Source organism: Rana temporaria, chromosome 4 (genome assembly GCF_905171775.1).
Source record: "Rana temporaria chromosome 4, aRanTem1.1, whole genome shotgun sequence".
NCBI classification, from domain to species: domain Eukaryota; kingdom Metazoa; phylum Chordata; class Amphibia; order Anura; family Ranidae; genus Rana; species Rana temporaria.
Window position 1 is genome coordinate 204690134 of NC_053492.1, and position 27145 is coordinate 204717278.

At 43.8% G+C, this 27145-nt stretch overlaps 2 protein-coding genes across 2 annotated transcripts in view; both read left to right on the forward strand.

Moving 5' to 3' along the window:
* Nucleotides 1-24748, forward strand: part of LOC120935692 (5-hydroxytryptamine receptor 3C-like) — a 37552-nt gene extending 12804 nt beyond the window's left edge. The window contains exons 3-11 of the mRNA XM_040347745.1: nucleotides 1919-1943; nucleotides 4797-4906; nucleotides 7872-8041; nucleotides 17217-17377; nucleotides 17608-17818; nucleotides 19083-19361; nucleotides 22347-22636; nucleotides 23335-23517; nucleotides 24641-24748. Coding sequence (XP_040203679.1) covers nucleotides 1919-1943; nucleotides 4797-4906; nucleotides 7872-8041; nucleotides 17217-17377; nucleotides 17608-17818; nucleotides 19083-19361; nucleotides 22347-22636; nucleotides 23335-23517; nucleotides 24641-24748 — 1537 coding nt within the window. The remainder of the gene's footprint in view (nucleotides 1-1918; nucleotides 1944-4796; nucleotides 4907-7871; nucleotides 8042-17216; nucleotides 17378-17607; nucleotides 17819-19082; nucleotides 19362-22346; nucleotides 22637-23334; nucleotides 23518-24640) is intronic.
* On the forward strand, nucleotides 10135-14811 carry LOC120936929. Its single transcript, XM_040349741.1, has 2 exons — nucleotides 10135-10944; nucleotides 10990-14811. Exons 1-2 carry the CDS (start codon nucleotides 10318-10320, stop codon nucleotides 14542-14544), a joined length of 4182 nt encoding a protein of 1393 aa, XP_040205675.1. The 5' UTR covers nucleotides 10135-10317; the 3' UTR covers nucleotides 14545-14811.
* Nucleotides 24749-27145: the final 2397 nt, after the last annotated feature.

Sequence of the window (27145 nt, forward strand, 5' to 3'; positions counted from 1 at the left end):
CACTTCAAGCAGAATTGCCCCATGAATGACAACACCAGGTCAAATTGGTCTCAACCTGGGTACCGCCCACCAGCAGCAGCCCATTGTGTAGACTCGGCTTGGGATCCAAAGGAGCTGGGTCAGGAAGAACCATTGGGCACCCCTTATGAAGCCCTCATGGTACAATCTGTTATTACGGACAACAGGGAACACCATTGTCAGCTGGTCATGGGCGACAGCCCTGAGCCGGAGGGGCCCTGGAGGGAGCTGGGCAGAAAGAGGCACCGCCGGCCACCCTTCAAGAAGAAGAGGTCCTGGAAGCCGTATAACAAGCTGACCTGGAAGGAGAAGAAGCGACTGGAGGAGAGGGAGTCGCAGCAGGCGTCCCAGATGCGTGCCGAGATGTTCGCCAAGGGCCCACCGGTGGCCCCTTACACCACCACCCAGTTCCTGATGATGAAGGACCACGTGGAGAGCCTGCAGGACATGAGCAAGCAGGAGCTGATCCGTGAGTACATAGAGCTGGAGGAGTGCATAAGCCGCATGGAGGAGGAGAACAACCACCTGAGGTCACAGCAGCATGAACTGGAGATGGAGCTGGAGAAGCTCCAAGAGGAGAACCGGCGGCTGCGGAGGGAGCAGGGGGTGGCTGACCTTATGGGGCTCTGATTCTCCTCCCCCCCTCCCCGGACTCCCAGTGCTACAGCATTTCAACAAATATAACTTTTTCTTTTTATGAATCTCCTGGGATTGTCACTTCAGAGCCATAACCTGCCCCCTCCCATAGCGGGACACCTAGACGGCGGCGCACAGACCCATTCGCTGTCTTCACACTGACTTCTGGTGACTTTGCAGATCGCACAAAGACTTGGGGACTGACCGGCGTGTGATCTGACGACCCGGTGACATACCTGAGTCTGAAGCAGTTGCCAAGGGAGGTCAGTCATGCCAAACGGAGTTAACCTCTGACTAATAGCTCTGAACCCGTCAACCCTACTGGACCAGGGAAGGTCCAACCGGGTTTGCCGGAGCAGGGAGCAAAAGGGGGGCCATTGTGATACATTTGCCTATATGTCTCAGTTTACTGCTCCCTGCTAGCCAGGTTATTGATGTGCTAATGTCCCCTCACTATTTCTAAAGGTTAATTGATCTATTGTGTTGTGTGAAGGAGAGCTGGGTTTAAGTGGCTTGTGTTAATTATTCTGATTGCTTCATTGTGGTAATTATCTCTCTATATGCGGGGTCGAGCGGTCTGGTTGATGTATTCAGTACAGCTAGTGCTCAGCGTCATTGATGTCATTGTCTAAAGAAAATGTGTTTCAGCATCGGCCCCGTCGTGTCTGCCTATAATCTGTATGGAAGCCCCAGTGTGAGGGGGGCGGAGATTTGTCATTGTAACAGTTTTGGAAATGACATATAAGCTGTGTGTTATAACATTAAAGTCTGTGTTGTTCAAGCAGTAAGCTGGTCTCATGTGTGGCTTTCTGGGCGATTCCAGGGATATCCCTCCTCGTGGAATATTGGGGTGATTTTCGTTATGGGAAGAAGGGAACGTTGACGGGGATATCATACCGATACCGTCACAATCAGCTTTAATTTTTTCATGCAAAACCTTCATCTCAAAAGGAAAAAAACTGTTTGCTGTAACTGATTATAAAGTGTGGGTTGGAGTTTGGCTTCAATTTATCAGTGGGTTTACATCTGCTAATACAAGGTTTCTCAATCAGGGTTCCATAGAACCCTATCATTCATTCAGCATTTGCTAGGGGTTCCTCGAGACATGAGAGATTTCTGCACCTTACATATGTTTCTACTGACACCATTTTAGCTATCTATGAGGGGGTAATTGTTCCCAATGACCAGAAATATAAGGAGCATTCTTCCCACTGACCATCGCACTAATGTATCATAAGTTGTAGTTGTTGTAATTTTTTGCAAGGGTTCCCAGAGCCTGGAAAGTTATTGTAAGGGTTCCCCTGTGTTGAAAATGTTTAGAAAGACTGTGTTAATACTGTACATTACACACTCCCCCAGACTGATAATGCTGCTGTCTGCTGTGCCTCCTGTTCTCATTCATCCAGAGTAGTGTCTTGAGGTGCTATTTCACCAGGTAAAAAAAAAGGAAGAAAAGAAAGATAATGCAGCCATAACATCTAAGGATTGGTAAACTGAAAAATAATACATTTTTGGTTTTGGGTTTTAAACAGCTTTAAAGTGGATGTTAAGCCACTCTAACCTGTATACACCATCAGTGCTGCCTCCTATTGTAGTACCCCCCTCTGTGTGTGATTCATAAAAATAAATGCTGTAAATACCTAATTTCACTGCCTAGATTGCTATCACATGACTGGCCAGCTTTCTGCTTTCCTCCATTGAGAGATCCAATGGGCGGGGCTGAGATTTCTCTGCTGATGTCAGTCTGGATGGGAGGAGGAGAGGAGGAGAGAGCTGGCTGGTCATGTGATCGTGAACTTGGTTCCTAAATTAGGTATTTACAGCATTTATATTTATAAATCATGCACAGAGGGGGACACTGCAATAGGAGGCAGTGCCGATGGTGTATACAGGTTAGTGTTATGGGAGCAGTAGGAGGGGGAGGGGCAACTCACACACAGACAGAGAGGGGAGTGGGAGGAGGATACAGCAGAACAGATAGCAGGCTGATGACAGAGGCACGTAAACTGACCACAGTGTCTGATCCCAGCAGCTATAATACACCGTGGTCAGTTTACAGAGGGGTGGGGAGAAAGTGGCAGGATCAGACAGGTTTTTTAGGTGTTACAGGGGGCCAAATGACACAGGACAAGCACTGTGTCATATAACATGCTTTAAAGGAGCAGGATCCATTTTTTTCGGGGGATTAACCAACGCTTTAACTTGACACAAGATCGAGGTTTGAAGATTGTGGTAATCAAAAATCTACCTGTGCTGACTGGGTAAAATGCGATAGCCAGCGTATTGGCTAGGTTGGGTAGGTGACAACTCACTTTTAACTCTAAAGCATAGAAAAAATTATATTTGCAAACCTTGGGCTAGATTCAGGTAGGGGCGCGCATAGTTACGGCGGCGCAGCGTATTGTATTTACTCTACGCCGACGCAACTTACAGGAGCTAGTGCAGTATTCACAAAGCACTTGCTCCGTAAGTTGCAGTGGCGTAGCGTAAATGGGGCCGGCGTAAGCGCGCGTAATTCAAATGTGGAAGGGGGCGTGTTTTATGTAAATCTATGATGACCTGACGTGATTGACGCTTTGTATGCGCCGTCCGTTTACATATCCCAGTGTGCATTGCTCCAAAGTACGGCGCAACAACGTATTGGTTTCGACGTGAACGTAAATTACATCCAGCCCTATTCGCGAACGACTTACGCAAACAACGTAAAAAATTCAAATTTCAAAGCAGGAACGACGTCCATACTTAACATTGGCTGCGCCTCCTAATAGCAGGAACAACCTTACGCTGAAAAAAGCCTAACGTAAACGATGTAAATAAATTGCGTTGGCCGTACGTACGTTTGTGAATCGGCGTATCTAGGTAATTTGCATATTCTACGCCGAAAACAACGGAAGCGCCCCTAGCGGCCAACGTAATATTGCACACAATTATATGCCGCCGCATTCAAGTTATGTCGGCAGGGGAAGCCTATTTTTAGAGCGTATCTGCCTTTGAGAATCGGCGTAACGATACGCCGGCGCAGATTTGAAATTACGGCGGCGTATCTGGAGATACGCTGCCGTAAATGCTACATGAATCTAGCCCCTTGTTCATAGATTTAGCAAACCTGTAACTGCTGGTGAGAGCAGTGTGTGTGGTATGTGAAATCCTGTGTGCCAGTGTGATTGCGTGCAGTGTGTTGTGTCAAAAGCCAGGTTTCTCAAAGCTTGCAAATTGTGAGTGGTGGAAGCATGTATATTGGTGTGTATGAGTAATTTTTGGATGCATCCTGTGTCTGGATCGGGGACTTTTGGGTACTCCATACAGAGGATGCACTATGCACAGTAATGCATTGCCTGTCTTTCTTCATTCCTGATGTATGACACCAATTAGTAAAATGTGCTTGGGTGGAAAGTAAGAGAACATTATCTAGGTAAAAGGTCTTATTGTAAAGGAAACATGGAGGCTGTCATTTCTGACTCTTTCTTTACAAACATTTACCTTGGTTATAATGTTGATCTTCTGGCTTTGATACTTTTTGAGTAAGTGTTGTGAAACATGTCAGAGATCATGAGCTCCAGCTCTGGCTTTACCGATGACTTGCAACATATTACACCTAAGGCATCAGCATGGCAGCCAGGCAGCTAGCACTTTCATAAGGTGGTTAGCAATCCTGTGAGGAACGGAACTCCGGGCACTGTGTCACAAAAAGAGGCAGAGAGAGGACAAAGGATTAGTCACCACTATTGCCTGTGGTCTCGTTGCAGCTGATCCTCCACTACTGACTTACCATGCCTTGTTCTGTTCTGTATTTCTGTGTGGAGGCAGCAATCTTGGCATAGGCAGAGCTTTGCTTCCTCATGTCAGAGCCTCCAGCATACAGAACAGTGCAGGGTAGTGACATCACCAAATCCCACTCTGATCTCACTCTACTCAAGCAGTCACGGGGAGCAGTGTCTAAGGTTTTACACTGTAGATTTACAGCTATGAGGCCGGGGAAATTCAAGACACAAGGTATATTTTTTAAGGTAATGCTATGGCACAATTAACATGTTTTAAATGTTCCCTATAACATAGATAATCTGAACTTTTTATGTTCAGGTACACATTTTGTGTGTATGGTGTAGTAAGCAATAAAAACATAACCCTATTGTCTTCAACAGTTTTGGCAGCATGAGTTCCTGACCTGGACACCAGCAAAATGTGGAGCTGTTGAGAAAATCTCTCTTCCAGTAGAATACATCTGGACACCTGACATAATAGTCTACGAATTGTATGTAGAAATCGCCTTCTGAACAGTGGCGGCTGGTGCTACAAACTTTGGGGGGGTGCAAACAAACTGAAAAATGCTGAAAAAAAACATCAATTGCAGCTTCACTATGCCCATCAAACGCAGCCACTGTGCCCATCAAGCGCAGCCACTGTGCCATCAAACGCAGCCACTGTGCCATCAAACGCAGCCACTGTGCCCATTAATTGCAGCCACTGTGCCCATCAATTGCTGCCACTGTGCCAAACGCAGCCACTTTGCCCATCAAACGCTGTCATTGTGCCCATCAATTGCTGCCACTGTGCCAAACGCAGCCACTGTGCCCATCAAACGCTGTCACTGTGCCCATCAAAGGCAGCTACTTTGCCCATCAAACGCTGTCACTGTACCCATCAAAGCAGCGGGTGACGGCGGTGAGCGGTGTCCTCCATGCGTCTCCTCCCATCCTCTCCTCCTGATAGGCGTCCGTCCACAGTGCCTGTCATTTCATCAGGTGACGGTAACAGACCCGAGCACCTGATTGGCGGAGAGGCGGTTCAGTGTTAGGAAAGCGAATATTCATTTGCTTTTCTAACACACCTGGGTGGAATGGCGCTTGCAAGTCACCTTTTGATGCTTATGGCTCTAATCAGGTGCTTCAAAAACACCCCCTGTGTAATTTATGCTATGCATGAATCTATCCATTGATCATAGAGGGGGTGGCTGGAGAGAGGGGGCGGCGCCTGTGCGCCCTTATGGACGCATCTCCACTGCTTCTGAATAAATGTTTTGCAGAGGGATGGGCTCCTGATTCAGTCCAAACCCATGCTTAGACTAAATGTTTCTTGTTTGCAGGTTTGACAAACAGTCGCTGCAGCAGAAAGTGATATAATTAGCGGTGGTATTACTACCATTTCTTGATGTGATAGCTTTCCACTCAGGCTGGTTGTGAGGAAGGCGATGAACATCATCATCCTAATATCCAGTGAGTCACCCCAATCTGGCCCATTCAGCTGTCAGTCAGAAACTCCCAGCTGACAGGTGAATGTAAATAAAGGGGTGGGATAGTTAAAAAAAAATGGCTTGGGGTCCTCCAAAAATCTCATATCAAACCTTTATCTGAGCATGCAGCTTGGAGGGCCAAAAAATAAAGGGAGAGTGGGTTGAGCATGCTGCCTGCCCCCACTCTGAACCACACTAGGCCACATGCCCTTAACATGGGGAGGATACATAGCAGGGGGGGTCCCTGGCAAAGCACCTTGTCTCCATGTTCATGTGGACTAGAGCCTCTTCTCCACAAACCTGAGCATAGCATGCTAGCTTATTATGTAATACTCACCTGGGATCGAAGCCCCCGCTGCTGTGCCCGACACAGCACCGTCCGCCGGCGACATGTTATCCTGGAGTTACTTCCAGGTATCGCGGCACTGTGATTGGCCGGAGCCGCGATGACGTCAATCCCACGCATGGGCGCGTGACCCGCCAGTAATGGCACAGTCACGTATGTGCCATTGCTTTAGTGCGCATGTGCCAATTACATCGGCACATGCAAATACAGGGGATATCTCCTAAACCATTCAGGTTTAGGAGATATCCAGGGTAGCTACAGGTAAGCCTTATTATAGGCTTACCTGTAGCAAAAAATGGGTTATAAGAGTTTACAACCACTTTAACCGCTTGCTGCCCGCCGCACGCAGATATACATCTGCAGCATGGCACGGGCAGGCAAAAGGACGTAAATATACGTCCCCTTTAAGAAGCAGGCATTGTGCACGTGCACGCACTGCGAGCTCCATGACTCTGACCGTGGGTCCTGCGGAGTCGATGTCCACGGGCACACCTGCGATCGTGTCACGTTAAGGAAGAAGGGGGAAATGCTTATGTAAACAACCATTTCCCCAGTCTTCCTAGTGACAGGACAGTGACCACAGCTTCCTGTAATCGGAAGTGGTGATCACTGTCCTGGCACACACAGCCCACCCCCCCTACAGTTAGAAGCACTCCCTAGGGCACACTGAACCCCTAAAGCGCCACCTAGTGGTTAACCCCTTTACTGCCAGTGTCATTTGCACAGTAATTATTGCATTTTTATAGCACCGATCACTGTAAAAATGACAATGGTCCCAAAAATATGTCAAAAGTGTCCGATGTGTCCGCCATAATGTTGCCGTCACAATAAGAATCGCTGATTGCCGCCATTACTAGTAAAAAAATGTCAGTTAAAGCGACGCAGTGCAGAAACGCAAAAAGTGGCCTGGTCTTGGACCAGCAAAAGTGGTTAAGCATAATTAAATTCACTATACCAATCCCCTCATTGAATTTTTTTTTTTTTTATTGCCTTACTGCATGTCCCCCATGTGAATGTAGTAGAAAGAAAGATTACTGCTCTCCAAGCCTCTGATCCCTCATGTTGCTCCCGCCCTACTCAAACCGACAGGTGCTGGCTCTGCACAGGTCCATGAAAAAAGAACAAATCCTGGACTGCCGCACTCCGTTGAATGGCCTTTTTATTGTGTAAAATCAATAATCCAATACAATGCAGTCAAATAAAAAGTGGAAAAAACAAGAAAAAATTGCTGACGCTTTTCACATCTTGAGATGCTTAATTATAGTACATGGTGTGAAACACGTTAGCCATTTTTTTTCTTGTTTTGTCCACTTTTTTTTTGACTGCATTGTATTAGATTATTGATTTTACATAATAAAAACGCCATTCAATGGAGTCCAGTCCAGGATTTGTTCTTTTTACATGTCCCCCATGCCATATTTTTTTACAATCCTAAACCTATTAGCCTAGGATTAGAAAATTATTGATTTTTAAGGCTCAGCTACCATTGATTCAATAGAGTTTGGATTCTGCTTCCAAAGTTCAGTATTGTTCATTGAACCAAACCCAAACTGAGCCAGGATACATTTATATTTAACTGTCTAAGTATTAGATGTTGCTGTAAGTATTTAAAAAAAATGAACATACATTTGTCTTTTACAGCATTGATGAGGATAAATCACAGCGCACACCATTTGTTTATGTAAATCACACAGGACGTGTCAGATATGACAAAATGCTTCGCGTAGTCAGCTCATGCAATCTTTGGATCTTCAATTTCCCATTTGATGTTCAAAACTGCTCACTAACCTTTGGCTCTTACATGCACACAGGTAATTACAAAGAGAAGAAAAATATACCTACAGAAAAGTTAAATTCACAATGTTGACTTGAATCACTAGTAGATTATCCTCTTGTATCTTATAAGACAAATAGACAATTCCAAGAACATCTCTAATATATAAAATACGGTAATCCAGATGAGGATAATGAGGTCTGACGAAACCCCAAACTAAGTGGGGAGAACTGGGATTTATACAAAACATCGTGCCACCTTCATTTCTCCTAAATTAATCAAATCAATCAAGACTAATCAAAACTATAATATTTAGATCTTGTGTGTGGGGACAGGCAGAATCATGAGAAACATTTTTGATATAATTCCAACTAGAGCACAGCCCACTACAACACAGACCATCATAAATCCTATTAACACCATAAACAGAATGGGGGTTATTTACTAAAGGCAAATCCACTTTGCACTAAAAGTGCAAACTACAAATGCAAAGTGCACTTGAAATTGCACTGAAAGTGCACTTGGAAGTGCAGTCGCTGTAGATCCGAGGGGGACATGCAAAGAAAATAAAAAACAGCATTTTAGCTTGCACGTGATTGGATGAATTCAGTGCAATTTCAAGGGCAAGTTGCACTTGTAGTTTGCACTTGTAGTGCAAAGTGGATTTTCCTTTCGTAAATAACCCCCAATGTCTCCTAATCCAGAACCTGCGGGTAACAGTCATAAAACCTTCAGTAAGCCAAATCCTCTATTGAAATCAAGTTGTAAAATACCCTTTTATGTGACCCCAAAGTGCATACCCACAGTCTTGATTGTAAACGACACAGAGCTAAGGTTTATACAACATCCGTAATTAGTGCTATGATAACATTTATAGCAAGCATTTCAAATATATAAAGGAATAACAACCAGTTTGATGCCAAACATGTATGTGCTATAAAATACAGCAGGCAAAATAGTCACATGAAATCTTTTAGACGATATACATATCTAATTTGTATCATGCTTGGACTTTTTCAAATTTGGAATTTCATTCTCTTCAAAAATATGTTGGTTGTCAGGATGTAAAACAGTGTCATTTGGAAACATGCTGAAGTTTAAATAATTGAAATTAAGGAATTTACCCTAAATTATAAGGCTGGGTTCACACTATTGCCTATCCAATTTGCAATAGCACGAGATTTTGACCAACTCTCTATAGAGCCGGTTCACATATCCCCGCTGTGACTCTGGTGCGAATTTGCACAGGAGCCCTGTGAGTCTTTTGGTCCGTTTCAGGTCCTAATTCAGCCAAACATCCAGGCTGAAATTGGACCTGAAACAGTAAACGAGGATGCATCGGATCAGTGTTGTGAGCCGCATGCGAAGATAGTGTGAACCGAGCCTGACTGTGCTGTCACGCAGCTTTTACTGCCTAGCAGTTATTACATGTTATGTTATTATGTTATTTGGTATGATCCTTACCCACCTGCTGTTCTGGCAAGTTTGGTAGCTCCCACCCACCATTTCCTGCTCTAAACCCCATCTTTGCTTAGTTGCTTGAAAAGTCTGCAGAGTGCGGGAGCTGTGTATCTTCATTGGAAATTTACCTATGGAAAAGCCTCTATGTTTATATCCTTGTTATCTTGAAGCATAAAGAAGCATTGGAAAACACCTCTGGAGTCTTTATTCATTGAGTAAGCTGTCTGTTAAAGTCATCATTCAACCTGCTGCATACATCCTTACAGACTGGGTCTACAAGAAGCTTGTCACAGGTACAACCGATGCTTGAAACAGAACAGTAAATTTCCAGAAGAATCCATCACACAGCTATCTCTGCAGCTTCAGAAACGTGAGTAACCACATGTGTGTGTGAAGAACAAACATCCTAACACAGGAAACCATCTGCAGGCTGTGCACTGAGAGTTAGGCCTGTGTGTGACTCCTGCAGCCACCTTTACTCTGTGTATGAAGCCAGCCTTCTACTGAATGCTCCATAACTGTTCACTGCCAGGGACTTTTGCCTTTATTGGAGAGCAATAAGTACCTTTTGAACTGCTCAAAGACTGTATCATAGCTTCATCAAGTCCCTAGGATTTATCACTGTCAAGCTGTTTTTGGTTGTGAATCCAATACCTGTATCTACTGAAATAACTGTGTATTCCTGCCTGTATAAAGTGATAGTGAGCTAAGCCATCCAGTCTGAAACAGTTGCAGCACTAGATGTCACAAATATCCAGCTCCTCAGTTCAATCTGCCTAATATCAGAAGTCACTACAGAGCTCAGCTCTGGCAGATTTGTAACAAGACACCAAAACTACAGCACTTGTCATTATGTCTGATAGAGATCCCACAGAGTCACCTGCATTTAACCAAGATAAAGCAGACTCCTTACTTCATTCTGCTCGTCCCGCTAGAGGCCCTCATCCATCCTTGAAGGCAAGAGAGGTTTATGAAGCAAGTAAGGAAGAAACATATAGTAACCTGACTGCATTATGGCATAAGACTTTAAGTTGTATAAAAACCGCTAATGAAACTAGCAACAATCCTGAGCAATTGAACACTGCTCTCTCAAGGGTTAAGAAGGCATTTGAGAATTATAAAAGACTTTCTGAAAAGTTCTATTCCCTATTGTCACATTCCAGCATGGAGGAAGCCGCAGTGGAATTAAAGGACTTTACTTCTACTGACCAGCAGAGGCATAGCACATATCTTGAAGCAAAGGCACAGATAGAAGGTAGATTAGCACAGCTACATGAAACTACATCCTGTAAATCTGCTTCTTCCAGACACTCAGGAAAATCTTCTAGATCTGCCCGCTCCTATCATAAATCCTCTTCTAAGTCACTGCGGTCCTGCTCTGTAAGGTCAACACTGAGCGACCAAATAGTCAAAGCTCGCCAGAAGGTCGCAGCAGCCCAGGTTCAAGCCGCCTGCTCTGAAAGAGAAGCAGCCATCAAAGCAGAAGCTAAACGCATTCAAGCAGAAACAGAGGCTCAGCTAGAGGCTCAGCTAGAAATCCTTCAGAAGAGTAAAGAAAAGGAAGTAGCATTGGCGGAATTATTCGTCTTGGAACAAGCCCTATTGGAAGAAGAAGGAGCAGCTTGTCCCAGCTTGGCTGCTTGTCAAGACCCCATTGAAAGGACCCTACAGTTCGTCTTAAGCCAGAACCACGACATCACAGTCCCACCTACAGTTGGAGATTTTTCTCATAATCATCCAGCATGTGGACCAGAAGGCAACGTGTCACAAAATCAAGCTGGTCAACTAGACACACCTGCTAACAGAGAGACTCCGCAACTACCGCATGTCACAAAATCAAGTGAGTCAACCTACGCGGCTCACGTGCCACCGCAACCCTATGCGAATAGAGATTACAAGGGTACAGCAAAAGACTACAGGATGAACTCTATGACCCCTGTGATACAGTTCTCTTCAACTTCAAATGCTCAGAGACCTTCAGACATCAGACCCTTACCTAGATTGAACCCATCTGCAACACTTTTCGCTCCACCAACCAGCCAACTTCAGATACCAACCATGGCTCAAGTCGGCGCACCATCAGTATCCCCGGTGGCTATAAAAACTGAAAGCATCAACGCCACGGAGCTCAGCAAGAGTATAGCTTTACAAGAATTGATCACAACTGGACTGTATAAATTTGATGACCGCCCAGAGAACTACAGGAGTTGGAGATCTACATTTAAGGCGGTAATCAAGAGCTTGCCCGTTGAACCTCAAGCAGAACTCGATTTACTAATAAGGTATTCGGGGCGACAATCTTCAGAACAAGTAAAGAGACTTAAATCTGTTTACATCTATAACTTTAACGCAGGCCTTGATGCTGCCTGGGAACGTCTAGATCAAGACTATGGGAGTCCCGAAGTCATTGAATCTGCCTTATTCCAGAGACTAAACGACTTTCCTAAGATCTCTGTTAAGGACAATCATAAGCTTAGAGATTTAGGTGACCTCCTTCATGAACTTGAAATTGCTAAGCTAGATCCTAGTTTACCAGGTCTTAGCTATTTAGACACTGCTCAGGGCGTGAATCCTATTGTAGCAAGGTTGCCTAGTTATCTTCAGGGAAAGTGGACTAGTGTAGGATCAAAATATAAGTATGAACATCATGTTTCCTTCCCTCCCTTTTCTTATTTTGCAGAGTTTGTGCGGAAGGTTGCAAAATCCAAGAGTGACCCAAGCTTCTTCTATCCAGATACAACCACCACTCCTTTAACCACTTCAAGGGGTATTGCCACCAACAGTAAATTCAAGGATTTAAAGTATCCTATTGCCGTGAGGAAGACAGAGGTAGCATCCAACGTCTTGGCTACAGGCATAAAGGCAAGCAATCTTAATCAACAGTGTCCTATCCATAATGCGCCACATTCTCTCTCCAAATGCCGTGCATTTAAGGACAAGCCTATTGAAGAACGCAAGTCATTTCTCAAAGAGCATAATATCTGTTTCAAGTGTTGTGCATCCTCCGATCATTTAGCAAGAGACTGTAAGATCACCATCAGATGTTCTCTGTGCAACAGTGCCAAACATGTGGACGGTCTTCATTCAGACCTGTTCAAAAGGAAACCTTCACCCGGGAGCAACCCCAAGCCTACATCAGATGATGGCGGGGAGAGAACTGAGCAACACGCCAACCCCGTAACCACAAGGTGTACAGAGGTATGTGGAGAAGGGCTTCATAGCAAGTCTTGTAGCAAGATATGTCTTGTAAGGGTTTTTCCTGAAGGATGCCCACAAAATTCCATAAAAATGTATGCCATACTCGATGATCAGAGCAATCGCTCATTGGCCAGTCCAGAATTCTTTGACCTATTCAACATTCATGGAGAGGCCTGGTCCTATACCTTGCAGACATGTGCAGGAAAGATCAATACTTCTGGAAGAAGAGCCCATGGCTTCATAGTGGCATCAGAATATGAGGACATAGAGTTTCCTCTTCCAACTCTAATCGAATGTGATCAGCTACCGAACAACAGAGAAGAAATCCCCACACCAGAGGCTGCACATCATTACCCCCATTTAAGCCACATTGCTGACTACATTCCACCACTTAACAAGGATGTTAAGATCTTGATTCTACTAGGGAGAGACGTTCCTAGAGTCCATAAAATAAGAGAGTTATGCAACGGTCCAGACGATGCTCCTCAGGCCCAGAAACTTGATCTTGGATGGGTGATAATAGGAGAAGTCTGTTTAAACCAATCTCACAAGCTCTTGGATGTAGCTTCCTACAAAACCAATGTTTCCTATCGGTCGATGAAATGTCTATTGCATTATTATGCGAAGGAAAGACTTCATTTTAAAAACGAAGTTCCATATCAAGCACTCCAAGGTATAAACTGCAAGCTCACTTCTCAGAAGGACCTTGGCGATTCAGTGTACCAAACTACTTGCGATGACAACAAGATTGCCCCTTCAGTAGAAGATAAGGAGTTCATCAAGATTATGGATGAAGAGTTCTTCAAGGACAATTCCAACAGTTGGGTAGCTCCATTACCCTTCCGAGTACCAAGGCTTACCCTCCCTAACAATCGAGGACAAGCTTTAACCAGATTTGCTGCACTTAAGAAGACTCTCTGTAACAAACCTGAGATGCAAGAGCACTTTCTAGCATTTATGCAGAAGATTTTAGATAATCTTCACGCTGAACCAGCACCAGACCTGTTGCCTAAATGGGAGAAATGGAGAAACTCCATGAAAGTACTGAAAGAACTTAATATCCCGCGCTGCTATTCACCCACTTCAACTTCAAGAAGTCTGAGGAAAGAGATTCACTTCTTTTGCGATGCATCTACCGAGGCTTTAGCGGCTGTGGCTTATCTTAAGATCATAGATCCCTCCGGGAGATCCAATGTCGGTTTTCTACTAGGAAGAGCCAAGTTGGCTCCAAAACCTGCTCACACTATTCCAAGATTAGAATTGTGTGGCGCAACCCTAGCTGTCGAAGTCGCAGAATTCCTGCAAAATGAAATGGACGCTGAAATTGATCAGGTTAAGTACTACACCGACAGCAAGGTCGTACTTGGCTACATATGCAACAGCGTAAGGAGGTTCTATGTGTACGTGGCTAACAGGGTAGAACGAATAAGAAAAGTCAGTAGACCTGAACAATGGAACTATGTCCCAACTGGTTTGAATCCCGCAGACATTGCAACGAGGTCAGTGTCAGCAGTTGTCCTCACGCAAACCAATTGGTTTTCAGGACCCAAGTTTTTATCGGACCAGTCTTCTACAAACTCAAAGGAAGATATCAATTTCCACCTGGTGGATCCAGATACTGATCCAGAAATCCGCCCTGAAGTGATAACATTGAGTTCCAACATCTGCTCAAGAAGAAACTTGGAAGCAAGACGCTTTAAACGTTTCTCTTCTTGGAAAAGATTGGTCAAGATTATAGCAAGATTGAGACATATTGCTCAGACTTTCCGCAAGCCCAATCAGACATCGTCTTGTCATGGATGGCACACTTGCAAGGAGTCACCCAATGCGTTAGAGTACGAGAACGCAGAATTGTTCGTCATATGTCTTGTGCAAGAATAAGTCTTTGCAGAAGAGATTAAATGCTTGAGAGGAAATAGACCAGTCTCAAAGAGTAGCCCACTATTCAAACTGAATCAATAATCGACGATGAAGGCATGCTTCGAGTCGGTGGACGACTAAATAAGTCAAACCTGCTTAAAGACCAGCAAGCTCACCAAATTCAGTGGCCAGTTGGACTTATTACAAAGGCCATCACCAGTGATGATGGAAGAGTCCGAAGTGTGGAAGTCAGGATCGTTAAGGATGGGGCTTCAAAAACCTTCCTGAGACCAGTCACAGAGACAGTCCTAATAATGCCTGCCTCCAAAAATTCTGATTCAGTGTTATGTGAAGGAGTCACTTAAGACCTTTAATATAGCTAGCTTATAGACTTGAGAAGGCTAGATAGCATGTTACTGTATGCAATGTTAATAATATGTAAAAGAAAACAGAGTATAGTGGTATCTCACGATACCAGGCGGGGAGTGTGCTGTCACGCAGCTTTTACTGCCTAGCAGTTATTACATGTTATGTTATTATGTTATTTGGTATGATCCTTACCCACCTGCTGTTCTGGCAAGTTTGGTAGCTCCCACCCACCATTTCCTGCTCTAAACCCCATCTTTGCTTAGTTGCTTGAAAAGTCTGCAGAGTGCGGGAGCTGTGTATCTTCATTGGAAATTTACCTATGGAAAAGCCTCTATGTTTATATCCTTGTTATCTTGAAGCATAAAGAAGCATTGGAAAACACCTCTGGAGTCTTTATTCATTGAGTAAGCTGTCTGTTAAAGTCATCATTCAACCTGCTGCATACATCCTTACAGACTGGGTCTACAAGAAGCTTGTCACAGGTACAACCGATGCTTGAAACAGAACACTGACACAAAACTTCTGGACTTGTACGTCATAATCCTAAATTGTTTTGAAAGGGCGGTGGAACCTCTAGTGGGCCGCCAAAAATACCTGCAGCTGGCAGTTTTTGTCTTCCATTGGATCACTGCCAGAATGTAAGATTAATTTGTGAGGCCCAGTGAGTCCATCAAAAGTGGACTTTAAAGTGACTTGGACTCTGCATAGAAAACCAAAAACCAAAGTCAAGCTTTGCTAAGCACCTTTCATTTTAATCCCATTTATTTTACTGTTGTCTATTTTCTAATACTCTTTTTAGGAAATATTTTCTTGCACTGTTTTTTTTAGTTTTCTGTCATTAAAATTATATTTAAAAATCGTTAAGTGGAATCTCTAAATGCTCTCACCAGAAATTAAATAATCCTCGCCTCTTTGAGGATTACCATATTGTAAACTCTGTACTTTAACATTCAAAATTGCTACAGCGGAAACTATAAACGGTACATTTTTTTTTATTTATTTACTGTACTTATCAGTAAGAATTTATCTTTCTTCAGAATACCACAGCCAGTGTGAAGAAAAGACAGCAAAGCATTAAGAGTACTCAAAGGCTAAAGTACTAATTCTAGACAATTGAAAGGACAATAAGGAGTAGATCAGAATGTGTATTTTATAGAGTACTGATTGGAAACTATGAATACCATCCAATTTGTATTTTGTTTCCTTAAAATAAGCCACTAAAACGTTCTGCATTTTTTGGAATACACATCACTTTGCATTGATTATTGCTGTAAAACAAATATTTAAAGCGATGTAACCATTTTCTTTTCCCTATGCAAACAATTGACGTCCACAATAAATTATATATTTATCTATAATATGGATTGTTTTCTGAGCCATCCATTCATTGAGCAGGTTGCTGGTATCTATACAATTTGTAGCTATAGATTTAGTGTCGCTAAGGTTTTCCTATCTCTCCAACAACACCCTATAGTTATTGATCCTATGTCCTTTTTGGCATTGTAACTGGATAATGAAAAAATGTGTAAACAACTCAATTGTTTTAATCAGCAATTACAACAAAACACAGTGTTAAAGGGGTTGTAAAGGTAACATTTTTTCCCCTAAATAGCTTCCTTTACCTCAGTGCAGTTATCCTTCACTTACCTCATCCTTCCATTTTTCTTTTAAATGTCCTTATTTCTTCTGAGAAATCCTCATTTCCTGTTCTTCTGTCTGTAACTACACACAGTAATGCAAGGCTTTCTCCCTGGTGTGTAGTGTCGTGCTCGCCCCCTCCCTTGGACTACAGGAGAGGCAGGACGCTCTCTACGTTGCAGATAGAGAAAGGAGCTGTGCGTTAGTGGGCGTCCTAACTCTCCTGTTGTCCAAGGGAGGGGTCGAGCACGACAAGCCACACCAGGGATAAAGCCTTGCATTACTGTGTGGAGTTACAGACAGAAGAACAAGAAGTGAGGATTTCTCAGAAGAAATAAGGACATTTAAAAGCAAAAATGGAAGGATGAGGTAAGTGAAGGAGGACTGCACTAAGGTAAAGGAAGCTATTTAGGAAAAAAATGGTACCTTTACAACCCCTTTAATGCTTGAATTGTATGTGTTGTCAGAACGTTACTCAGTATAAAAGTCCCTAAACTATCCTAGCTATGCTCAGAAATGCCTAGACTCTGTTATATTTTATGGAAGGATGATGCCCTTCAAACACAGAAACTTAGAGCTGCTGGCAAAAGCCTAAGCACCCTTCATGAGACTCAGTTAAAAAAAATCGTAGTTGTGACAGGCCAACATCCAAAGTTCTGTAATCGCGTATTTTCTTTCCTACTCAGTGAGAGATGTGCGGCTTGGACTGGCTCTTCCAGTAGAGCAAATTCTTCAAAACTCACTTCAGTACCTTGAGACCAGTGGAGAGTGGGAACTCCTCAGAATTGAAGGAAACCCTGATATTCTGAAATTTGGCGTTGATGAATGGGATGTAATCACATTCAGGGTGAGAAATAACTTTAACTGAGCTAACCAATTATTATTTGCTTTTATAGCTTTCTTGGTCTTAATGTAAAAGTTCAAATAAAGCTTATCCTATTTTTTTTATGCATCCAGTTAAAATGTCATTGAAACATCTATGTATGCAAACAAAATCAAAGTCAGGAAATTCACCCACACATAAAGTGGTATGATTTCTTTGTAAGTTATATGCCTGTCTTGCCTACTTCAATTTAGGTGGTGATCAGACGCCGTCCTATCCTGTATGTGGTGAATCTGCTCGTCCCCAGTGCCTTTCTGATGTTGATTGACATCCTGAGCTTCTTCCTTCCACCACACAGCACTGACAGAGCCTCCTTTAAGATGACGTTGCTCTTGGGATACACTGTGTTTCTGCTCATTATGAATGACCTGTTACCGAGTACAGCCAATGGTACTCCATTGATTGGTAAGAATCCTCTTAGTGGATGAAACAGATGATTGTTCTGGTGCTACACAGCCCATTTTAATGGTTTTACTTAATGTGGGTTGCTAAAACATATATACACACACACACACACACGCACACACACACACGCACACACACACACACACACACACTGACTACCCACAGGTTTTACACAACCCAGGATTATCTACATCAGCCACCCTCCTACTCACATTTAATTTACCAAATACTCATTCTAATTTTAAATGTCAGCGGGAGTTGAAAATTTAATTAATAGAATCATTTGCATGCCAACTGGTATATGGTTATTTAACATGTTTGCATGAAGGTGGGTTGCAGCGTGGTGCAGAGGCAATCATTTTCACAGTCCGGTGCAATATAAAATCTGTATTGAAGTAATGCAGCAACAGTTCACAATAGACCCAGTGGGATAGCTACCCAGCTGGGTACACTCACAGTTTCCAAAGATGTGAATAAGTAGATTCCAGCCAAACTGACAGCATCTGTTAAGAGGGGTAACCCTAAGCTTTCCCTTCTCGTCAGGAACCTTTTTCTATTGTTAGTACTGTCCCTAACAGACGGGGTACCTTTACCTACATTGCCCACTCACAAAAAGTGCGCCAAACCCAGGGGCCAGGGTCTTAAATAGACTCTGCCACACCTAAGATGGCCACCATAGTCACATGGGTAGCCAGTATCCAATCGGATCCCTGCTTTAGTGACTCAGGAACCCATTGAGGAACCCTGTTCCCCATGACTTCCTCTCCCTCTGCTTTGCCTCGGCGGTTGAGCACCACCTGCAGTGCAGACAGCAATATGCACCTGCCTACATACATTATGGTTTTCATTTATTTAGGTTTGGTTAGGAATGAGCTTAAGGTTTGTTCTAAACACAAGTTCTCTGAATGATGCCATTGCCGAGTGAGCCTGTGAACCTGTGTTCAACTGTTCATTAATCAGCAGGGCAGCCGCTTGGCACAGAACCGAGGAAGCTGTAGAAGCTGTGCCAATACATTGATTTCCAGTTTCCAGGGGGATCTTCCAGATAATACACATGCATACTTACATTGGTCCAAGATGTAACTACAAAAATATGAATACAGTACCTAACTTTCAGCTTTTAACCCAACCTATTATCATTTGTTATGTTTGGATTGGTTGCATCACTAAAATACATTGTACAGTTGGATGGTTAAAGCTGAGGAGACCATAATATCATTATGTATAAGATCAGACGATCATGTATAATTTTTGTATTTCACAGGTATTTACTTCTCAGTTTGCCTGGCTTTGCTTGTGCTCAGTTTGCTGGAGACAGTGATTATCACTCATGTACTGCATCGTGGAACGCTGAGTGGCTCGGTGCCAAGCTGGGTGAAACGCTTTGTCTTAGGTTTTCTAGCTCAGCTAGTCTGTTACTCTGATGCACCTATCAGTGATGAAAACCCTATCACTAATAATAACATACTCCATCCTACCAATGAAAATGATGCACCAAGAATGGCGCCACCCAGTCCTTGCCATGACAAAGTTATTAACACAGGTAACGTCATCACATAATTTTAATCAAACTATCCAGCTTGTTTAATAATGCAAAGAGCAATTTTTTTTCATAGTAGAAAGTAAAAATTCATTTTTCAGGAGTAATTTCAAATGTTGATTTATTTTACTTAAACTGCCTCATTAAAGTGGAACTAAGCCCTCCTATTCTTTATGTAGCGCCAAGCTACTTTTAGAGCTGGTGCTATGTTAAATTTAGGGGGGAATTCAGAGAAATAGTTGGCTCTGAATTCATTTGATTGTTTAAATTTGGGTCTCTGCTCTAGCTTGGCTGTACTGTGGGCTAACATTTCGTCCAGGGACTCAGGCCACCCTCCGGACGGCAGGTGGCAGCAGTGGGGTCAAGTGCTTCTGAGTGCCACTCCTTAGCGGCCAGTGAGAAGTTGGCCGCCTCGCTGTGCATGCTGGGGAGGGGTATAAAGGGGGCAGATGCCATTGCCTCGAGGTTCGTTCATTCTTCCTCGTGTGGCGCCCATCATTGGGGTAGCCATTCCACGACACCCCCGCATATGGCCCTCCTGGCCGGGGTGTGCGTGGGTAGCAGTGTTTCTGGCTCCGGGACCACGTTGGCAAGGAGCAACTGATCTGCTGTGCGGGCCCAGTGTTTGCTTGGGTCCCCAACTTGAAGGGGTCCTGAGCTGTCCGTCCAATTTGAGGAGGCTAGACGATGAGGAGCCTGGCCGAAGGATACCAAGCACGAGGCTGGTGTTCCAGGAGGGGTCTGTCCATTTATCGGGGACTACCTGGGATCTGACAGGCTGGATGTTGGTTGCCTGTCAGTCGCTAACTTGCAAAAGAACTACCTGAAGGAGATCCGGGTTCTGAATCTACAGAGAGAGGATTCTGGACCATAATTGTCTCCATTCTTTTGGGAGGGTCTGTGGCAGAAACTTGATCCTAAGTTCGAGTGACACTCTAGCTGCCAGGCTGGTGAGAGAGGCCTGTCCAGGTGCGCTACACCCACTCCAGCTGGAGTGGCAAAGTAAAGTATTGTTGGAAGCAGGACTGTTTACCCGTATGCAGTTACACCTGGTCTGCTGTCTTCTATTTGCTATCCCTTCACCTTTCCACTGTTTGATCGTTTTTACCCGGCTGGGTAATAGAAGCACAGAAAGACACCTGGTGTGTGGACATTTCCTTTATTATAACTCTCATTAAGTACCCTAGATGGTGGAGATACAGAGGTAACAAGCCACCCAAAACAAACCAGTAGCTCCTTCGGGGGTAGTGCTACATTTACATCCAAGGAAGCTGCCATCTTAGCCTATGTTTAATATCATAGTGATACACACGATCACATTTTAGGAGTTGAAAGTACGGTTGAGAGAATAGCAGCTGTGACAGTTATCATTTAGAATATGCCTTGAATGTAACTGATTTAGGAAATGTTTAAATTGATAAGTTTAGTTCCGCTTTAAATTTGCAACCTGTCTGGCTCTTACAATGCACTGTGAATGCTCACATACAGTATCTCACACATTTAAAGCGGAACTAAACCCCTCAATTTAAACATTTCCTAAATCAGTTAAGTTCAAGGCATATTCTAAATGATAACGGTCACAGCTGCTATTCTCTCAACCATACTTTCAACCCCTAAAATGTAATTGTGTTTATCACTAGTCAAGAGTCCAGGTGGGGTTGGTAACAAAAATTTGTAGCAGACATAACAGACAAGGGTAATCTGAAGAAAAGTGTCAAATGTAGTAGGGTCAGTAGTAAGATCAGCAGGTTTTCATGAGTATAGAACACAGGAATGAGAGCTGAATACAATGTAGCATTGAGACTAGGCAGACCATATGAATATTCATAGATCCGCTCATGTACCTGTATACCCCTGTAATGCTGGTTGGGATGGATCCCTTGTTCTCTGCCTCAACTCCCTCAAGAACTTCACCCCCTCTGACACACTAGGTTGAAAGTATAAACATGCAATATCACAGAAAAATCACCAAAAGTGATGCTTGGTTCTCAGTAGTAGCACTAGAAACAGACACTAAACAATTTAGTAAAGACAAACATAATATATTGTCATCTGATATTGTTGGTAAGGGAGCAAGCATGGTTTAACACTGACAGTAACACAATTTGGCATACAGAGTGATCAACAGTAAAGACTAGGCATAAAATTACACTTGGCATCCAGATCAACATAAAGAGTAGCAAGGCCACCTAAAATGCAACAGTGGGCAGCAATAACGCTGATTTACCAAACATAGGAACTATAGTGCCAAAGTTCATTAATGTCCCAAGCTTTGAACATCTCACAGGGCACTGTTCAATCACTTATCCGAAAATGGAAAGTGTATGGCACAACTGCAAACTTACCAAGACATGGCCGCCCACCTAAACTGACAGGCCGGGCAAGAAGAGCATTAATCAGAGAAGCAGCCAAGAGGCCCATGGTAACTCTGGAGGAGCTGCAGAGATCCACAGCTCAGGTGGGAGAATCTGTCCACAGGACAACTATTAGTCGTACACTTCACAAATCTGGCCTTTATGGAAGAGTGGCAAGAAGAAAGCCATTGTTTAAAGAAAGCCATAAAAAGTCCTGTTGTGGGGATGCATTTCTTCAGCAGGGACATGGAAGTTGGTCATAGTTGACTGGAAGAGGGAGGAACACAAGAAGCCCCACCTGAGTGTAAGTTAATATACACGATTTATTCAGCAATGGTAAGTATTGCACTTACAAGAGATAAATTAAAAACAGGCTCATCCCCCGTATGCCCCATACCCGTTACTTCGTCCTTCAAGTACCTAGGAGTACAGATCACTGCTAGGCCACGGTATTTCATTCATCTAAATATCTCTCCCCTACTACTGAAATTTAGAGACAAAGTTAAGACTTGGAAGGCCCTACTCCTGTCAGTTGCCGGCCGGGTGAATCTTATCAAGATGATACTCATGCCGCAACTGTTGTACTTTCTACACAACACCCCCATGGTTATACCCCTGAAGGTTTTTCATACAGTGAATAGTATTTTCCGGGGCCTCATATGGAAAGATAGGACTCCTAGGATTAAACTGGAACACCTACAGAGACCTAAAGATGGCGGGGGATTGGCGCTACCAAACCCCCGGCTGTACTATTTGGTGGCTCAGATGCAGCAGCTGGTTGGTATGTTTCGGCCGGCGGTGAGATCCTCGGCTCAGAAGCTTATGGAGCACACCGTGGGTGGAAGTCCGATCCCTGAGGCATTGGAGGCGCAGGCCTTTGCTAAACCGCACAAGAAGCTCCCCACTTTTAGTTTAATCCAGAAGGTATGGAATAAGGTCAAGTACGTTCAAAACGGGAGGGTTACACGAAATACAGCCCTATATGGCAGAACGGCACATACACTGAATTGGCCAAGTTGCAGTCCGGGGCCAGGTGGAAACAGTATGGGATCACACACCTTACACACATATTCCGTAACGGGGTGCTCCGCACGTTCTCTGCACTGCAGGGGGCGTTTGGCTTGCCCCAGTCTATGCACTTCTCCTATCTGCAGTTGAGGCACGCAGTGGCGGCACAGAGTCGCTCTTCTGAGTGGTGCCTGTCGCCGACCCCTGCTTTTGATCTTCTGGGGGATGCTGGGACATCAAAAGGCTTTATCTCCCAGTGTTACGCCATTCTGCTACAGTACGTGATGAAGCAGCATCCCCTGAAGATACGGGAAAGGTGGGAGGCGGATGCGGGGGAGCTGGATGGTGAACAATGGGAAGAAATCTTTCAGGCAGTAGGCAAATGTTCGCTGAATGTCTCACAGAGGCTTACACAGCTGTATATTTTGTTGCGCACTTATTATACCCCACACAGGCTCCATAAGATGAATCCACAGCTTGACCCAACCTGTACCAGGTGTAAAAGAGACCATGGTGATCTGATCCATATGCTGTGGAGATGCCCAAAGCTCCACACGTATTGGGCGGGAGTTGTGAGTACCGTAAATTCAGCATTTGGCGTGGCTCTTCCACAGGACCCGAGGGCTTGTCTCTTGGGGGCTCTGGAGGAGTACGAGTGGGAGGAAGCGGACAGAGAGGCGATACACAGGGTTCTGTTCCAAGCAAGGAAACTTATTATGGTTCGCTGGAGGGCTGAGGCTCCTCCGACTCTGGCTGAATGGATTAATAATATCGGGCTGGTGCTGAGGATGGAGAAAGTAATGTATCAACACAGGGGTAATACCCACAAATTTGAGAAATTATGGGCAAAGTGGTTGGATGTGCCGGGTCTGGCCCCGGTAGACCTGGTGATGGATAGACTTTTGGGCATCAATGTGGGGTGAGATGGGGACGGTGCTACTTGTCGGGATGGTGATGTTTGAAACGGTTTTGGGGGAGGGGGGTCTACCTCCTGTCTATGGATACTCTATGAGTATTGGTTATCTTAACCTTTGTTATTATTTTGTCCCCGCAATGTCAAGGGGACCTTGCATACTTTGTACCTCTGCAAACTAAATAAAATTTTGTTGGATCCAAAAAAAAAAAACAGGCTCATCTGTGTGGGGGTAAGGTATAGATGTAGTCCGGCATCCGAACGTCCACAAGCATCCACGGGTATGGCTGGTGATGGCTGAGGTCTGTCATGTGGCCATCAGGAAGTCTGCCTGGGTTGTCATGGAACGCAAGGAGATGACGTCAGCAGAAGCAGAGAGACATCTAGGGAGGAGAGGCTGGGAAACCAAGGCTACGCGCTCGGAGCATCAGCCCCTTCTACTGGCCAGTTTGCCCAGGCCAACTTCCTGATGGGTACGTCCATCGGTTAAAATCCACGCATGCTCAGAATCAAGTCGACGCATGCTTGGAATCATTGAACTTAATTTTTCTCAGCACGTCGTTGTGTTTTACGTCACTACATTCTGATACGATCGTTTTTTTAACTGATGTTGTGTAGGCACGACTGATCATCAGTCAGCTTCATCGGATAACTGATGGAAAAATCCATCAGACCGTTTTAATCTGATGGACCTATCGTGTGTACAGGGCATTACAGCTAAAAGGGTCCTACAAAGTAATGACTCGGGGGGGGGGGGGGCATGAATACAAATGCACGCCACACTTTTCACATATTTATTTGTATATAATGTTGAAAAACATTTATCATTTTCCTTCAACTTCACAATTATATGCCACTTTGTTTTGTGCTATTACATAAAATCCCAATAAAATTCCTTTTTTTATTTTTGGTTGTAATATGACAAAATGTGGAAAATTTCAAGGGGTGTGAATACTTTTTCAAGGCACTGTACATACTGACATTATATTGTCTGTTTCTTTCCATAGAGCACAAGGATTTCTCACTACCAGTGCTGGAACTGCTCCCACCAGAAGCTCTGTACCCTGGTGCAGAAAGGCAACTGGGAGTTATCAGCCAGAATCTTCGTATGGTGAGACAAATGTTAGAAAATAGGCATCAGCTGAAGTCACATGAAGAACAGTGGGTGCTAATTGGCTATGTGTTGGACTCGCTGTTATATCGTCTTTATTTGATCTTCATTGGGTCATATGCCATTATCATCATCAGTGTGTGGTGTGTCTGGTATAACATATAAAGTCATAAAAGACCTGTGATGCAATGGACTTCCCCCTTCCTACATTTTTGCACTCTCACCTTTCTGCCTTGTTTTCTCCTTTGGATTCTCCCTTGATTTCCACCTTCTTTTCTTTGTTATATTTTACAACATACGATATTACTTTTCTCTATAACTTGTTCTGATTCAAAGGGGTTAGTGGGCACATGGTTACTTAAATTATATATATAAAACGCAATCTTATGCCTCCAATGCCTCAATCTATCTACCACATTTGCCTTCTTACAACTCTTGTTATACTTTATGTAAATATCTAACCCGTGTGCATTGTACTTTCCTTCTCCCATGTATTTCTGCCTTTTTATACAGTATATTGTACTGCTATATTAAAACTAATAAAAATGTATCAAAACAGAAAAAGCATTTAATTCCAGACAACAAGTAAAAACAGTCAGTCAGACAGTGGTAGATCAGCAGGTATTTTTCTTTACATGCAGTCTCATTAAATAGATAACCAAGAGGAAAATGTGCATAAATTGCAGAGATGAATTGTATTTGTTTATTTTACGTTATTTTTTTAAGTTTTGCCCTGACATACACTTTAAAGTATTTATCTATATTTAACAAACAGTAAATGAGCTTGAGCCCAGGGTACGATTTCACATGTGAAATCGCATCTCAAATCAGAGGCATTTGCCGGCAATTTTTGGCAATTACACCGTCCTAATCGGTGCGACGCCGCATCTGCGGCGCTGCACCGATTTCAAAAAGTAGTTCCTGTACTACTTTTTGCGATTTCTGGCCGCGATTTACATTGACATCTGTGCAGAAACCTGCACAGATGTCTCTTAAATCGCGGCCGAAATCGGGACTGCCGGTGGGAGTGAAATCGTGCAAGTTCAGCTCCCGCAGCCCAGTGTGAACCAGGGCTCAAAAACAAGCCCTCATTGACCTCTACAACTGCATGCCCAGTGGAGCAATTTATGCACAAATTTTACAGCAGAAGCGCTCAAGTCATTTTGTCAGGCAGTTCAGATAACCCTGACACCCTTCACCCCCACATAGCACTCGCTCCATTTTTACATTGGAGATTAAGATTGTTGGATGACTGAGCTTGAGGGAGCAGGGTGTGCTGAACTGCAATGGACTTCAACTGATTTGAAGCTTTTACTTTAAACTTTACAAGTGAATTTCTCCACAGTGCCTGCAGCTACAGAGGTCAATAATCGCTTGTTTTTAGGTAATTTATTGCTTGCTAAGAATATATACAATTTTCACTGTCCATAGCCTAATCATGGGATTAAAAGAGTTGTAAAGGAAAACATTTTTTTACCTAAAATTTATGTCTGCAAGGTAGACAGACAGAATAGAGTAATGATTCTGTTAAAAGTAAATACCTATTAAATTCCTTCATCTATATCACCTCCGGCATTCTAGTTTCTGTTCTCTCTTTCACTTCCTGGTTTGCGGCGCTCGTTCATGTAAGAACTACATTTCCCAGTAATTCACACTTTCTTGAAGTCTCTAACACGTAGAGAGCGTCCTGCCACACAGATGTAGTTCCAAGGAGGGGGGTGAGCACATCACTGACCACCGCATTAAAGCCTCCCTTCACGGTGGTGAGTTACAATCAGACAAGCAGGAAGTGAACAGAACAGAGAAGAAATAGAGCAACTTCTGAGCAAAAACGAACAATGAGGAAGTGAAAAGAGGAATGTCTGCAGGTAAAGGATGCTTATTATGAAAAAAAAATGTTTTCCTTTACAACCCCTTTAAGTAACATTTTTAAAGAATTACAGGAATTATTTTTTTCCATGCAGTGGGGCTGTGCCACTGCTCTTTTTTGTCTAGGGGTGAGGTGAGCGGAGATATACTTACCTAATCTGCCAATCCTCTGAATGCCAGACCGGTCCCTGCAGCTTCTGTCCCCCTGCACCCTATTGGTCTTGTGAGGTGGACTGTCCCTGACGTCATCATGTCAATGCTTTGGATGTGAGGATGGCAGGAACAGTCCACCGATGGACATGAGGGAACACTGCTTTCCAGAGGATTAAAGGATCAGGGGAATATATCCTTTCTGTGCGGCCCTGCACAAAACGAGCAGCTAATCCACACAGCCCTACTGCATGGGAAAAAAATTCACTAATGCCACGTACACACAGTCGGAATTTTCAACAACAAATGTTCGATGTGAGCTTGTTGTCAGAAAATCCAACTGTGTGTATGCTCCATCGGACATTTGCTGTCGGAATTTCTG